The sequence below is a fragment of the Mugil cephalus genome, chromosome 16 (assembly GCF_022458985.1).
Source record: "Mugil cephalus isolate CIBA_MC_2020 chromosome 16, CIBA_Mcephalus_1.1, whole genome shotgun sequence".
Classification (NCBI taxonomy): domain Eukaryota; kingdom Metazoa; phylum Chordata; class Actinopteri; order Mugiliformes; family Mugilidae; genus Mugil; species Mugil cephalus.
Window position 1 is genome coordinate 5937121 of NC_061785.1, and position 17625 is coordinate 5954745.

A 17625-nucleotide genomic window follows, 5' to 3' on the forward strand; every position below is an offset into this window, starting at 1 on the left:
GACTGATGTTTTGGGTACAAGGGAGACCTACACAATATTAGGAAGTGGTGGTGGAGACCAAAACCGGAGCAAAAACGAGTCTCCAAACTTATATGTGTTAAATTATGGTCAGTTATTCCATGTTTCTGAGAAAATAGTCCCCACGTTAATAAAACACCCGTCGTTCTCCTCCTAAACTCGGACCCGCTAGGCCGCTGTCACCAATAAAAGAAAACAAAGTGTGAATCTTTTAAAACTGCCCTTGTGGTGAAGTGTGCATTTCCTCTTTCATTTTGCTTGGCAAGACATTGTAGACACCCGCCCCCCTGACTGGGCTCTGGATTATTAGCTTAAGCTTCTCTAAAAATATCCCTTTGACTGTTTAAGCCTCTGACAGCAGCAACATCTCACACATTCTGATAGCTTTATACTAACTATGGCTGCAGTGGGTTCACGGACTCAGCGCGCCTTGTTATCTTTTTTACCTCGTCCGGGCCAAAAGGAGGAGGAGAAGGTGGAGGACCTGCGAGCCCTGGAAATCTGCAACCGTCCTCTCACTCTCTCTTTCTCTCTTTCCGAAAATCAAGACTCGGGAGCAGATCATCAAAAGCGAGCTCGCAATCACGGCAGAACAAACAAGATGGTTCCTTTTTCTTTTTTCTTTTTTTTTCTTTTTTTTTTGGAGAGCGAGAGGATTTTGCCCAGATGTCACTCGAAGCACTTGTCATTGTTGCAACAGCTGTAGAAGCACATGGCCCGTCATTTTAAACCCGTCTAGCACAACATACCTAAACACACACGTCAAACAGACACAGCCTGAGACGTATTTGAATATTAACGCCGTAAGCCCCTTAAGGAATACTGACTTTAATTGCGTATCATTTCAGGTTTATTGGCTTGCATGTGTAGTCTCAGTAATTGCATATTTACCGCCATACAATATTTATCATACCAATATATTAGCTTTAGCTCAGCTTATAGTACAAAATATTTTTGATGTTGGCATTATGGCAACTCGCAGAAATTATTAAATTCCTAAAAGGGATTACTCCGTTCGCATGTGGCTCATAGACATCGCTTCAATTATCTTTTCTTCTAACACCCACACGCTCTCGAAAGGCTTTTCTCACAAATATTATAGCTGCTAACTAGAGAGAGGAAGAGAGAACGGAGGGTGAGGCAGAGCCATGTGCCGCTCGGCAGCTCTGTCGCTGTTCCAGCCTTTTTTTTTTCGCTCGTGTGTCTCTTTTAAACGCTTTGATATGAAATATCACTGTTTTGACAAGACGTTTTCCAAGCTGCTCTTGTCCCTGGGAGACGCCCTCGCGCTCGGCTGTGATGGAGCGTTCCCGAGGAGGAAAAGTCAATACGTGGTCGTAAATAAAGGAAAACAAATGTGAGAGACCTAGCCCCTCACTAGATTGAAAAGCCAAGGGGAGGTGAAAAGAGAAGATTACTGATGATAAAACTGCTTGTTGACTACTACGGCTAATTGTCCGGCCTGTGTACGTACGTATATGTGTGTGTGTGTGCGGTCCCAGGCCCAGGGTAGGGTGGGGTGGGGTGATGAATTGACATATTGCTGTGATGTTGATCCAAGGCAGAGAGCCATGAGGCTTTCCTCCAGGGACCGGTAACCTTATTGTTCCATGTCATCTCCTCCCCTTCTGTTTGAGGACCAGGTTGTCAACCTCTCCCCAAGGTCACGCAAACACCAGCCCGCCTCCCGCGGATAATTGGATTATTTAGAATCATAGCATCAACTTATTGCCCCGTCTGGGGTCAAAAGTGAATTTAGTGCGCCCGGGGGTTGTCTGTCACGATTTGTGACATCATTCCGAAACTGACAAGCAACAGCTCCTGGCGTTGGGTGAAGGATCGCACCGCGCACTATTTATTACAGATCACATACTGGACATCACAGCTAAGCCCACTGCTAATAATACTGGAGACGTTTGGCTTCTTTCTGACACGCGTCTGTTGCTTTCCATCCGTTTAAGTGCAATATTAACAAATCAATCAGCAAACTATTTAAAATTAAATTAAAATAGCTTTTTTTTTTTTTAGCATATTTTACGTTTTCATAGTCATGAGTTGATTTCCATTCATTTCTTTATTTGATTAAACTCTCCTTCCAGTCCTTTTATATCCCTTTATATTATATTACACATCAGATATACAGTTATTCTGACCTGACCTCAGGTTTCAGGTCGAACAAATAGTTTCTACAAAAATAAGTGTTAACTTGTTTTCTAAATCGTAACATCTGGTACAGAACTGAATAACACCACAACATTATGACCACTAACAGGAGAAGTGAATAACATTTAAACCAACTGCTGGGAAACTTTTGGACTTATTTCAGCATATTTTATTTTTTTCTAGTCGTGAGTTGATTTCAGTCCCTTTATATTATATTATATTACACGTCAGATATACATTTATGCTGTTGATTTTAAAATGCACCAATGATTTTCTTTTCTTTTTTTTTGCACCTTCTCAGGTGGGAATGAAAATCAGATGGTGCACTCGTAAAAAATGGATTGAGTTGTCATAACAAACAACATCAAGTCTGCGTGATTTGTGGTTTAATTTATTGTTGCGCCCGAGCTGCAGTTTCAAAAGAAATCTGAAAAGACAAATTACGTGCCTTTCATGTCTTATTCATTTAATCAACGGCAGGAACCACTGGATTATACAACCAAAAAAATAAAAAAAAAAAGAGTCTAATAGAATATTTTAAATGTTTTACAATTAAATATTGCATTAAAAAAACATTTTTCCATATCATGTTGTACGGTAATGAATTAAAAATGGTAGCTGCATGACATTACATATAAAATATATTTATATATATTTATGAAATGTCTAAAAGTACAGCGTGTACAGTGTGTTTGTAAAAGGTCGCCATCTGTGTGAAGTTTACATGATTAATGAGACAGAACTTGCATAAACATTGGTATGAGCGCATAAAGTGCACCTGTTAGGATAATAAAGCGGCACGTAGCAGGCGCTGGATGCCTGCAGTGTCGGGGATTCCCACATACCAGAACATATTCGCGGTTTCAGTGGTGGTTTCAAGGCTGCGGGGCTGACGTAGTGTTATCTCACGCTGCCTTTTCGAAAGATGAGACGATGTCGGGCAATAGTTTAAATGGGTGGGCTGCATGCCTATTAAATCAGGAGCTGGCAGAGCAACACTAACTCAGGTTACTTATTCTCGAGTGTCGCGGCCGCACATGTGAGGGGAAGGGAGATGTCTTTACTGTGTGTGTGTGTGTGTCGTATGTGGTGTGTGACACCGTGCTCTGTCTGTGGCTCTTTAATTAACTGCTCATTCGTGTGTTGTTGTTTTCTTTTTCTTTTTTTTTGTCTTTTCTAGGAGGCGGCCACATTCGCCAAAGAGCTGGGCTTTGAGGTGAGTTGACCAGCAATTGCACACTAAAAAAGAATCCTAAAGGTTTATTTTTGCTGATAATGAAGTTCTTTTTGGACAGTGATTGATGTGCTATTATACTCTCCAGGCCTTGCAGCAGTTGCTATGGAAACCTGGCAGTCGTCATGGTTTCTTTGTTCAGCCAGCTCTCTGTTATGACGCACTCTGCTAGGTCTGCACCCAACATCGCCTACAGATGTTATTTATTGAATTTTGAAAAGCCTCTTGGGAAGCTGAGAAGTTGGGCATGGTTTCAAGCCTTTTCTCTGCAGGCTCGGGGCTCATCAGGTTGCCTGGTTGAAAAGCCTCCTCATTATCTTCATTGCACTCAGGGATGATACTGTATGTCTTCTCCTCCGCTGCTATAACATTACACCGCTCCGAAACACACTGTAGTCTTTTAATAACCAAATTACAGCCACCTGTGGTTTTAGATTATGGGAATGAAGATTACAGCGCTTGTTAAATTGTGCGCTGTGTGTTTTTAAATTGGAGCTGCCTCGAAAATGAATGTTCCAGTCTCAGTGTATTATTTATTTTATTTATTATTTTTATTTTTTTTTTTTTAGCATATTCCTTGCATTGCCTTTTAAATGTAAAAATCCAAAACACAAATAGCCAGTGTGCAAGCTTTTTTTTTCTTCTTCTTCTTCTTCTCCTCCTTTCACGCAGGCTCAGGTATTTTAAGTGCCTTCTCTCTTTCAGAGGTAGAGCCGTCTTGAATATGGCTCAGCTCTGTGTGAATAATTGTCATCCAGAATCACTAACGGTGTGATCAACGTGACTGGAATAGAAATGCAATCCTGATGGCAGTGACAGGTTTAAGAGAGGAGAAGGGATGAAGGCAGGAGTGGAGGGGCGGGAGGGTTGGCGGAGGAGGAGGAGGAGGAGGAGGAGGAGGAGGAGGAGGAGGTGGAGGAAGGGGTGGGGGGTTGGGGAGGGTGCCGGTGGTAATGGAGGGGCCTCACATGGAAAAAAAAAAAAATAAAAAATACTCACACACAAAGGGCAAAGTGGAGACTCTCCTAGTTGTTACAATTCTTTGACATTTTCCGTGTCAACCTGATTTGGCAGAACACTCTGCGAAATTGCATTGGATGAATGTGATTTCTCAGATAACATCAGTGGTGTGTACTGTACTCGCCGGCGTTTTTAGACGGTTGTAGTTCAAAGATGTTTTCTTCACAGTCCTCTTGTCACTTTCTGATGACAATTTTACTTTCCCTTGGACAAGCTGGCCTCTGTGCTGCCGCTGTGCACCGACAAAACAGCAACATGCACAGTATGCAGTTGCCTCCAGGACCCCGAAATAGCAAACGGATTGTCGCACCAGTGTTTCTGTGGGGCGTTTTTGTTGTCTGCACGCACACAGTACACGTGTATTCCCTCGTATTATACGTCAAAACTACAATATACAAAATCACATGCAAGAATTACGAGTTTGAATATTCATCACCTAAATCCACTTCCTGGAAGTTCTGATCACATGTCATGGCTTTCTTTAGAAAAATACATTTGAAGATGGTTCAGTGACATGCCTTGGTGTCATATACCTGTCATATACCTGTTATCAGTTCTGAGAACTCTCCACACTAACTTCCTTTATTGCCAACTGACATTTATGATGCTGCAGTTCAGTATGAGATAAAATCTGCATTGAATCTATGATAAAGGTGCGTACACACCATAGATGGTCTATAAATATAGACAAAGTGCCCTCACTGCCTGGCACTATAGCCTAAACCAAAACTGACGCTAGTTTCCCATGAATACAGGCGGCGCCATCTTTTGAGTTTAGGGTCAGAGAACGATTGGTCCGAGAATGGAGCAATGATACTGATGACCTGCCCACACTTCTTCCAGACTTACATTTCATTTAATTAATACCATGCTCTGTTCTTATTTCATTTATTTTTTGCAACTCTCATGTTGCCACTGGACCGCTTTACAGAGCAGTTGGCACGGCAACTGGTGGTCACCATTACACCACATCCTGTTTCAGTAGCGTCACGTAACCACCTAATTCGTTATTATTAGTCATAGCTAATAACGAAACTGACCAAAAGACTCGAACATGCGTCAACATATATAACATAAACTGACTATTGTATGTAGAGGGTGGAGCTACTGTATGTGACCTATACTGCAGCCAGTCACCAGGGGGAGCTCTACTTGCTTTGGCTGTTTAACTGTCTAGCTTTGTACTGTCTATGTACATCGATGATAGGCCACAAAAATCCTGCACAAAGTGGGCAGTTACCAAATTAAAATAATGTCACAGAGGCGACAACCAAATGACAGTGACTGATACAGGCAACATACAGTACGATGCAAACATAGACCTTCCTAAATCCACGACTGCTTCCTTAGTATTTTCTATTCAAACAGAGTGCGGAGACCGAAAAAAGGACCTTGTTCTTGGCGAATCCATAATGTACAGCCTTGGGTGTATTCTGCTTGTTTTTCTTGGAAAATTTGAGAGTGGTGAATATACCAGAGGGTTAGCCAGGCCAGCCTGAAACAACCACTGTGACCGACATTTAGCTACGAGACGGGTGACGAGTCGACCGCTGCACTGGTGGACGGGACTCTAACGTAAACAGATCATTTCAGAATCAGAAAAGTCTTAATATTCCCAACAGGAGAGCTGACTTCCAACATAACATTTTCCTCAACCATATGGAAGGTGTTAAATTATACAATAAAAAAACTTCATAAATTCTTTCTCATACTTTTTTTTTACTTTTTTTTTTTTACAATTCTCCCACGACATTTAACATAAGCATCTTAAAAAAGTAATAATTGCCGTCAGAAACCAGAGAACACAAGTTCAAGTCTCAGTCTGCCATTCGAGTCTTTTAAGGCCAGTCCGGTTAATTTAAGTTCAGCAAATGTCGAGTTAATTGACCCTTTCGAGGAGAATCCATAATTGGATATTGTCAGTATCTGACCCCCGAGGACACGGCATGCAGTACCTTTAGCGTATTCTAAAACATTGTTATCATCGCAGTATGGTTGAGTTACAGAAGTGACGTAAGCGTAAAAAACAGCTCGGCCTCTCCGAAAACGGCAATCAGCTGATCTGAACACAGTCGCCAGATTGCGATCTGTTTCCTTTAAATGCTCAAAGAGCTGTCTGCATCTCGGCTCTAATTGAATCTCTCCCCTTTGCAGTGTTTCTCAGGCGGCCCGCGGCGGAGACGATCAGTTTCTCACCGGCGTCGTCGCGGAAACACAATTTAACATCCTTGTAAAGCTTTCATATTTCACGCTTTGCTGATTTACGTCTGATCAATTGCCTCGACAATCGTAAATATCGCCATTTGTCAGCGGTAAAGCAAATTGACCGTATCGCTTGTCAATTGTTTTGCACTCAAGCTGAACGTTTTTTTTTTATTTATTTTTTTTTTGTCTGCCTCGTTTTTGCCCTAGGATGCTGTCAGGTGAGTGTTCATGTCAGGTAGAGATTAGGCCGTTGTGTGTTTGTGTGTGTGCGTGCTAACCCTACCACCTCTGGCCCTTAGAACCTTTTAGCTCCTAAACCTGAGTAGAGCCCCTTTTTATGTCGGCGAACATAAAACCCAAGGGTGACAATGTGCTGAAGCCTTGTGTGGTTTTGCATTCAGTGTCTGGAGGAGTGCTTGTGGTTACATCCAGTCACAGTGACAAATTGCTCTTTTTTTCCGCCATCGCCTGCTAACAGCCTCTGTATTAACCTCACCATTAGCACTTACTTAGAGTGTTACACCCATTTTTCCTGGGCCCTGGGTCTCCCCGGACCTCTCAGGCCTGATTAAAGGACGTTTGGGAACCATTTAGAGGTGTAAAAGCTCATTGGTTTGAGTGAGCCGGCGTGCATGGTGGTATTGGGCTGGGGCCTATCTCTCTGATTACTCCTATAATCACAGTATTTGCTCACCCTGAAGGTGCTCAAGGGTTAGCTTTGATACCGATGCCAGAGGCGTCTAGGATCCCTAATGCTAGCCCCTCGGTGCGCCGTATTACGGAAAAGCAGTCCACCCCACTGTGAGTCGGCGATAAAGACATTCTAGCTGCTCATAATACATCATGATGAGTTAATAATAAAGTAGCACTGACAGGTGTGGGTTTTTTTTATCCCTCTCATGATCAAAGGCAAGCACTCCGGAGAGTTCTGTCGTCTCCAGGCGAGAATATCCATTCTGTGCAGATGCTGAGGAGAGATGGCCTGTTTCAGGAAGAGAATGATACAGTACACGCACCAGCTACTGAAGTAGCTTTATCTGACAACAGCGTATCTTCACGCGCTTATTCTCATCTCACTTAGGGAATAGGACATTGTAATATTTTGTAGCTCGGCTGTAACCGCGCGGAAGCATCATCGAGCGCCGCTATTGATCCGACACGAAAAAAAAAAAAAGGGGGATTCATCGCCCATCTGGTTTCATTATCACTTGATCTGTGTGTGCACTTCAGATTGAAAGAACCTGACCCCTCTCAGTCACGCGTACGATCTTTGATTAAATGCTCAGGATTTTCTTTTTTTTTTTATGTGATTGGCGTTTTCACAGACGGACGACATTGCCGAGATCGCCAGGAAGACCCAGAACCTCCCCAAGGAGAACGCAAAGAGGCAGCGGCTGGTGGTCTTCACCCAGGGCAAGGATGACACCGTTGCAACTGTCGGTAGGTTGGCCTATTTTTTTTTTTTTTTTTTTTTTTTTCTTCAAAAAAAAGCTTATCTACACATATTTTCCCACTCCGAGCCATCCCAAACTTTGGCCCCTTTCGGACATCTTTACCCTTCACTTAAACCTCATATCTCAAAACTGCAGAACGCGGCCTTAAATAGATGCTAGATCGCTGACTGAGGAGAGCAGGACGCTATCAGTAATTTCTTTGAAGTTAAGCTCCAATATTGACACCAGATGTTAAAAAAAAAAGGGAATGCTTGCACTACATTCTGTCATTTCAGAGCATAAAAGAAGTGTGGGGGATGCAGAGAGCAGGCATTGATTTGTGAAGTACCTCTAACTTTGTCTTGGACGGACTCCAGGCCGGTCCTCAGCAATTTTTAATGCTTCAACTCTTACATTTTTTTTTTTTTTTTTTTTGGCAGAGTGACCTTGGGGCAGAGTTTTGACAGAGCTGGTCCTCAGATCAATCCGGCTTCCTTTGACACGGGGCATATTTGTTAGTGGGACATTAAAAGGCAGAGTCATCATATCCGAGCAGGGGTTGCGGGGTTTAAGCAGTGTGAGAAGAGACGATAGTTTCCGATTACTGCTGGGAGCCGCTGCCTTTGTTTGGAGCCACAGGGTGTCTGTCCTCATTGCCCTTGCAGTTCAGTTCAGACTAGTCGCGCATGGCAAGAGATGGCCTCAGGTAAAGACATATCACTCATCGCTGGGGACTGCAGAGAAGCGGCGCTACAGTGGCACTGCAGGACATTCTTCACATGTGCCTAATGTCCTCAATTTCCTACTGCTGGCATGAGTATTTAGTCCTAAACTCGCTATCTCGCAGACCGTAACAAAGGATAAACCGACTGCAATCAATACTTCTTATATTAACAAGACACATTGACTGTGTTTAATGTGAGGGAGCGCGACTGCAGTGATGAACTCTGAGGGTAGCACAGGTTTTATTTACTATGCTCGCGAGAAAAGTCCACATGTGGTAATCACATCCTCGTAAGTGGAAATGTTTGGTGAGGTCCAAGTTCACGAGTTATGACATGTTTGCTGATGTTTCTAGGAAATACAGTCTGAGTAGACGGTAGGGTAGCGCACCGATCAGGCGGAACATTATGACCAGCTTCCGAATATGTGCTGTGAAGGTCTCCCTTGTGCCCCCAAAACAGTCATCAGAGAATGGACATGGGTCTTCTGAGGGTGTCCTGTGTCCTTGTTAGTTTGAGTCTCTGTAGATCACCCCACAGATACTTGATGAGTTTGTGATGTAGTGCATTTGGAGGCACTTCGTGTTTCGTGAGGTGTTCCTGAAGCGTTTATGTGTCAGGCTTCATTCTGCTGCCCTCCAGGAGTGTCATTGCTATGGGGTGGGGGTGGGGGGGTGCCTGGTCTGGTCTAGGTGGGTGGAACATGTCCAAAACTGTGTATCGACATTTAGTTGTATAGTTTTCATAATAATTTTGTAATATGTCTGAGGAAAGCATTTCGTCCTCAGCCTTTCAGCCTTCGCGTGTCCTACATCAGCTTTCTCATTCGTTAGCTTGTCGGACTCGGTAGCTAGCAGCATTTTGTGTACTCTCATGTCCCAACCAGGTCGCAAAATCCATTTGAAGACAGCGTATTACCCCATTTTGCAGTGGAGTATAAATATTATAGCCTATTATCCGGCACCATTTCAGCAGACTGACAAATTTCCAACTGGTGGAGACCAAAAATGGAGCTAAAAGAGTGAATAGTTACAGTTCGCTTCACGTAAATATAGAAATTACTGTGGCCGTTATTTTTTCCACTTCCATTGTTAATAAGAATATTGTGTTAATATGCCAATATCTGTAATAATATCCAATGTGCAGTATTACATATTGTCATTTGACACCTATAGCTCTTACTGGACGCTCTATTCACTTTTATTGTCACTGGGGAAGTACGCAGTGTCACATTGTACAAACAAACAAAAAAATTTTTTTGTTGAATCGTTTGAGGAACACCCGTCAACTGCCTGACTGCATGTTCATACACTTACTCATATACGTTGCATTATATATTTGGTGTATTGAATAGTGGTGTTACTGGAGTTCTGTGGTCACTTTTCAGAGTTGCTTGCAGGATGGATGAGCAGCATAGTGAATCATGTGTCCATGTGCTATAAAAACTTCAAAAATAATATCAATAATAAGAAGAACAAACTTAATGCAAGCTTACCTCTGCATTTAATCAAATTATTTAATAAATTAATTTTATATTTAGATAATATATCCCTGCTCCGTTCCACTGAATGCCAATAAATAATAATACTGCCCACTTATAATTAATTGCATACATTTCAATCAGAGATTTAAATTGGAAATATCACTGTAGACTTCCCAGAGGTGTGTTTCCTCCTTTCAAGAATTAAAAAAAAATCAAATACATTTTTAAAGAGGCGCCCGACGGTTAAAAAGAACATGAATCCATCCATTGTGCCGGAGGTGATGGATAATTCCTGCCTGCTCCCCTCATTGCTCCTGCACGGAGACACAGCCGCGCGCCGCTGTGAACTTTATATAAAATACATGATGAATGCCGGCTGGATGAAAGACAATGTGTTTCAGATGTCATCTACAAAGGCAAACATGATAAATGTCATTGACTGTGCTATCATTGCGGAGGAGATGTTACAGTAGTAGGTGCAGCACAATCTGTGTGTGTGTGTGTGTGTGTGTGTGAACGTCGCTATTCATGCCAGCCAAATAAATGTCAATGTAAAAAGAGAATTAAAGATTTTCATTTCCCAGAGGCGGCGCTCTAATAAACTTGATCTCTCATTTTGTTTGCAATTTGTCCTCCTGTCAGGATTTGATCATTTGCCAGCCTCTGCGTGTCATGTTAAACCATTTTATAGTGATTAAGGATGGGAGAATGCCTTCCCCCGTGGTATAATTCTCCAAAAAGAGATGTCAATTTGTTATTGTTCTTCTTCTTCTTCTTCTTCTTTTTTATTTTTTTTGTTTTACCTCCCCTCTCCTTCGCCCTTCATTTGCCGCCTTTCATCACACCACCGCTTCCAACGTGGCTTTTTTTTAAAGAGCTGGGAGCACGAGGGGGGGGAAGTGGCCCTTTATTTAGCCGCCACTGACGGTGCTGAACTACGCTGGGCTTTTCTTTTTTTTTTTTTTTTTTTTTTTGCTTATACGCCCATTATAGCAGTAATTAAGATCATTGTGCCCTGAACCTTAACGGTGAGGAGATCTAATAAATGATCGTTCAGCAGGGGTTCAGCCACTCTAATCACTGATAAGGACTTGATAAAGCCTGACTCGGCTCCTCTGTGAGTTTTAGTGCTCTCGGGGGTGAGGCAGGCGGATTTCAACTTAAAAAAAAAAAAAAAAAAAGAAGAAGAAGAAAAAGCTAATCTTTACATGTTAATGATATGCGGTAGTGGAAGGAATAAAGCAAGATGTGTTTTTCTTGTAGTAATGATTTAAAGCACCGATGCTCAGTCAAAATAAATATATATATATATATGTATAAAAGATAGAGGCGAGTTTATATTCTATACTACATAATAGACAAAATCAATTAACAGCCTGTGCTAACAGAAAGACCTCCTCTCTGTTATTCCTTGGCATCTCACATTGAAGTGTTTTTCTTTCGTGACTCCCTGAAAGGATATTGGTTGGCGATGATCTTTTGCCTGTGGTTACAGTAATTACAGGCATATGTACCTCCTTTTTTTTTTTTTTTTTTTTTTTTTTTCCCCTCCCCCCCCTCCCTCCCCACCCTCCTCGCTCGTAACTCAATTGCGAACAAAGATGCCGGTTATGATAGGGAAGCAGATTGAATGACAACTCGCTTCTAACCTGTCGCGTCTGCCAAGAAAGCGGTAACGTTGTTTTCCCTCTCCGAGGCTCGGATTTTTTTGGCTGGGGCGCAGCAGGAGTCGTTCCAGGAGAGAAGTATTCTCGGGGAAGTTTCTCACATAAAGATGTTGCACTTAAACTCTGCGGAGCACTTTAGCTCGTGCGTTTCAGCTAAACATTAACGCGTGTTAATCCCAGTCACTTGGCAGCTCTCTGATTCTAAGTATTGTTTTTTTTTTTTTTTTATGCTGTAGATGATAAAGCGGGTTAATTTTAATGACCTGCAAACTATCTGATCTACCTTCTTCCTTGTCAGAGTCAAAACAACGCTCCATATGCTCATTTTCCACTAAAGCCGAGGTCGTCCTCTATGCACGCACAGTCGCTTATTTTACATGAGAGCATTTTCCTCAGTCACCACTGTGCTGCGGATTGTCATTGTTAAAAAGAATAGCCATTAATAAAGGACTTAATTGATACTCATTTCAAAGAGACGCCTGTTGAAAGAATTTCTTAAGTTTAATCACCACCATTCAAGAGTTGTAATGAGGGAATTATGAAGAGTGAATTAACAAAAGCACACAATTATAGCTTTATTGGAAGGAAGTATTTCAATTCCTTTGAGTTTCTTTTTTTTTTTTTCCTCTTTTCTCTGGTGCAGGTTAGCTGTCAAAGCACAACCATACTCCACTCCCACGTATTCACCACCAATCTGCTGCTTCACTCTTTTTGTCAGACCAGATTTCTAGTAACAAGAAAAAGTACAGCAGAGGTTTATTGATAGAAAATAATGTTGCCAATCTCATTACAGTGTAATGTGAAATGAGTTCAGGAAAGCGATGTTTTCAGATGTTCTACAAGCCAGTAACAACAGAGTATTTTGGCAGGAGTGTTTTTTTTTCTCTCTCCTCTTTCTCTTTTCTTTTCTATTTCCATGACAGCTTTTTGCCAATGAGATCTTTGTTTCGGGCGGCCGGGGGAATTGCTGGACTGGAACTTGAGTTAACATGTCAGTCAAATTTAATAATTTGCATCATTGAGACTCTGTGAACTTTCCCCCTAGCAGCAGCGCACAAACTTTGGCCTCCAATAAAGAGAAATGTTGGATGTCTAATGTGCCATGTGTCCAGAAACAAAGCGATTTCTGCAAATGCCATCAACAGCATTTTGCTGCCCACAGTGAGCTGATCAGACAGAAATGTGAAAGAGATTGATCTCTTGCTGAAACTCGCATTTACATGATCACGTTTAATGCATTGAAATTTACCCACTGACGGCCCTAAAGCATCTGAAGCCTTTAAAGCCTCATATGTTTTTTGGGGGAGTTCTTTCATCCATGCATCAGTGCGTCCCATCCATTAGTACTTTAATGGAATTGATTCAAATTTGGCAAAACCATTAATTTAGACTGAAAGATAAGTTGATTATAATATGGAGGACCTTCGACCTTACAAAGCGTGTTTTTGGCCTCAATGTGCCATATGCTAATTATGGTAATATTTAACACTAATACCATGAAGTGAGAACATTTTCAATCCAGTAGGTCAGTTCCACTACAGTGTAGTGTTTGTGTGGGTGCAGGTAGACAACAGGGAGACAGTAGTGCTGCTGTGTTGTTTCAGGTTGTAGCCAAAGTTGCAACTACTTCCCAGTCGGGGTTGAACAACTTCCCATTTTTCCCATGAAATCTATAGTCTTGACCTGAATACATATCGTAGCATTTCACACAAAAGACGCGGTGGAGGCTTTTCTGCAAGGTAAGTGAAGCTTGAACACGGGCTACTGTCGGTCGTAACCCACACCAACACCATAATATGCGGACCTCGCTTGGCAAACTCCCAGCTCTACCGCAACCGTCTCTCACGTGGTGCATTCACTGACTTCAAGGACAAATAAAATAACCACAGCAACAATAGAACACGACAGAACTGAGCATAAACACGTGAGCTTATGAATCCTGTGTGCTGCAGGTATGTGTAGCCTGTATACATCAGCACACTGCACATCGTGGGATAGTGTGAAACAATGACAATGAAATTCACCAGCCTCCTTCTCTCTGTTACCGCGGGTCAAGTTGTTAAGTGAATGCTGTCCAGAGGATTTGGACCGCTCCTCTGCTAGATGTCTTTTCAGATGCATTGTAGTAGTATTTTAAGTTGTATTTCAGGACTGACATGTCATGGCAGTATGGGCTACATGACATGAGGCAAGAGTATTTTGTGCCGCAGGAAAAGCTAATGTTAGCATAACAACGTAGTGGTGTTTAGCGAGTGTTTAACATCGTAACCCTCTTGGTTTTATGTTGCTTCATAAAACTTGAATTACTTAGCAAAGTAATTAGCATATTACTGGAGGTACTAGTTAAATAGATGAAAAACCAACAATGTATAATGTGTCGAATGACTAATATGGTACAAAAACTATTAAAGAGCAACCATATCTATATTTGAGCACATTAAAAGACTCCAACCATGTTTCCAATGGCTGTAAACGTTAAGAATTCAAAACATAGACGGTTAATTGCCGCAGCATAGCAATAGGTATAACAGTTTCTGTTTGTTGTTAATGAATTCTGACACTTCTGAATGCGGTGTTATCACTTCACGCGAGAGGTTACCTGTTGTCTAGCTAATCAGACCTGACTCCTGCTGTACTGCCCTAATCTCTTTGCTGTACTACCAGAGGGATATTTACACTCACGTATGTCTATTTAATGAACACCAGAATCCGTTCAGAACAAGTGCCTCAAAAGTTTAAAGCATCCGGTTTTTATAGCCGTAAAGCGCAACGCATGTGCACGACCACATCTAACGGCTTCTGCTTTCTAACCATGGAGCTGCTGACAAACTTTAATTTATCATTAGCACATTTTTCATGTGCGGTTAATCATTTCAAGAGGGAGGATTGTTGAGTTTCATCTGTGGTATTAATTAAGCAGTGTCGTTATGCTGCCAATTACAGTTGTAGAGGAGGTCTACATCCTTTAGTAGAGGTACTAATACCACAGAGTCCTGTTTGTAGCATCACAAATATGTACTTGAAGTATTAAAACTAAATGTACTCAACGCAGAAAAATGTCTCCCCATGAATTTCATACGTTTTATAATTTAAACGACTGATGAATCAACTAATCGTTTCAGATAAAGCACCTCAAATCGGTACGCTAGTAAATGTGTTTAGTTATTTTAAACCACTGACAAATTAGCTGATCCTTCTTGTATTATTGTAATTAATTATCAAAGTGGCCGTGTGCTGCTTTTCCTTTGCAGTAGAAAATGAAATAAAAACACCGCGTGACTCTTAATTTGATAAGTGTTCAGTAGCTGACCTGTAACATGGTCACACTCTGCTCTCCTAAAGATGCCTTTTCAACCACAACTGGATGCCATTTCTCTCTTCTCGGTCGGCGTGTTACAGTAATTTCCTTGACATCAGGTGTTGAGCATATGCTCAGCTGCAGGTTGTGTATCTTTTGCCCCCGTAGGATGAAGACAGGAGCGTATTGAAAAATTGATAAGGTGAGGGAGTCTTATCTGCAGCTCAGATATTCTAAGAGCCCTTGTTAGATTAGCGGGGAGCCTCATTAAACAAGTTTTTGTTGTTTGTTTTTTTTTTTTGTCTCCCTTCTTCTCATGTTCTCCTTAAACTCCCAGCCTTTTTTTTTTTTTTTACCCCCCCTCCCGAACCCCCTCAATAAGAGGTCTGTCAGCCTCCCAATGTTCCTTTTATCCACATGTCAGTCTTTTGTCTCCTGCACCTTTTTGAAGGTTCACGTCGGCACCAGAGCCCTTGGGTTGTTTGAAGATTGTGTGTGTGGTTTAGATTGTTCTGACATAAGTTGCTGATTTAATGTCACTCTACACCTCAAGACTTTGTCATCTGGTAGATTTTTGTTTCTTTTTTTCCTCCGTCTCCTTTAAACTGGAAGTCTCTTTGAAGTGCATATGCTACTGATAATTGAAGCAATATAATCCGCTGAAGATAATAAAGAGACCCTCATTTAATGTATTCTGTTTTGAACTGAACGCACTCACAGTTCCTATTCTTGCATTGTTTTTAATTTATCAGAGCACTCATCTAAAGCCTTTTGAGAATTTTTTTATTGGATCATCTGTTGCTTTTGGAGCTTTTGCTCAAAGCCACTGCAGGATGCTGCTTTATTTCAATAACAAAATTGTGTACTAATTTCACATTAATGGACCTTGTAATTCACACAGAAACAAAAGCTGATTATTTGATTTATTCATTGACCAAAAAGAACGATTTACATAATGATCTGATGTCATTTATCAAGCAAAACATACTAAATTGCAGCTTCTCAAATATGATTTGCTGCTGTTTCTGTTGCGGTTTAAGTTTTTTTTTGTTTGGAACCAATGACAACCAATATTCATGATGTATATGGAACATTAAGATGCGTATCCCAAAAAATAACCAGTATGTTGAAGAATTTAGCAGACTAAATGGTGCCTCAATGCCAACATGTAAACACACCAACTCTAAGGCCGAATGCCAACCACTGCTTCCTTCCCATTGACTCCATAAGATTGATGCTAACAAACTGGTGATGTGTAGTTATACTATTATGACTTTTTACTTTAATATGCTTACATGTAAACCACTGAGCAAAACCCTAATGCTAACATGCCCATAAAGTTGGTGCTAACATGTTGGTGATATGAGGTTATAATGTTTACCGAGTTCATGGTTTGACTTTACCAAGGCCCTGTGTTTGACGATAGCATTAGAATATTAATCTAATAAAGGCCAGATTCCTTTAAACAAAATGAATGGTTTTATTTTACGACATTCAAGCCAAAAAATTGAGTGTGCATTTGTGAAAGGCATGATTATAGCGGCGCTGTTTCACCTGGCAACGAGAAATAATATTTTCTGATTGGCTGATAGGTCTCTGGTTCAAGCAGAACTGTCTGCCTTTGTACCTGATTTCTTTTGTTCAGTAACAAACGGTAAAGGTCTCCTTTACTGAGACCTTTGCCGCCCTTTCCTCATCCATCCATAGATTACTAATCTCTTTTATATATGGTCTGTAACTAATATGCAGCTAGTTTCATCACTTCCCAGCGTGACAAATGTCATGTTGGGCGTGTGAACTTATTGAAATGTGTGTGTCTCGACTTGAGAGCCCTGACTTTACCACGTTATGTTAACTCCTGACCAAAATGCAAATGCTAGCATGCCACATTACCTCCTAAGTTGATGCTAACTTGCCGGGCAGAATAGGTATAATGTTTACCAAGTTCAATTTTACTTTACGATGTTAACAAGTAAACTATTGAATAAAATGCTAATGAATGGTAGCATTCCAACATGGGGGTTCATTGTCTCACCCAAGGACGTCTGGGCATGTGACACATTGTAGGTGGTGTGTAGTTGTGTTTACCAAGTTCACCATTTAACTTTACGACCTTAACAAGTAAACTTTTGAGTAAAATGCTAATGGAAGTTGATGCTAACACGTCAGTGTAATCACAATATTTACCTCATATTACTTTTTCCTTTTTGATAGTAAACCATTTAGCAAAATGCTAATCCTAGCATGCTAACGTGGCCTATAAACATGCAACATGCAGGTGGTGTGTAGTTATAATGTTTAGCAAGTTCACCATTTAACTTTACGACCTTACCAAATACAATTTTGAGTAAAATGCTAATGGAAGTTGATGCTAACATGCTG

At 41.2% G+C, this 17625-nt stretch overlaps 1 protein-coding gene across 2 annotated transcripts in view; it reads left to right on the plus strand.

Annotated features, from left to right (window-relative positions):
• adkb (adenosine kinase b) overlaps nt 1-17625 on the plus strand; it is a 119709-nt gene that overhangs the window by 99313 nt on the left and 2771 nt on the right. The window contains exons 8-9 of one of the 2 annotated variants that reach the window (XM_047609893.1): nt 3362-3397; nt 7966-8080. In XM_047609893.1, coding sequence (XP_047465849.1) covers nt 3362-3397; nt 7966-8080 — 151 coding nt within the window. The remainder of the gene's footprint in view (nt 1-3361; nt 3398-7965; nt 8081-17625) is intronic. The other variant, XM_047609894.1, reaches the window with a different exon arrangement.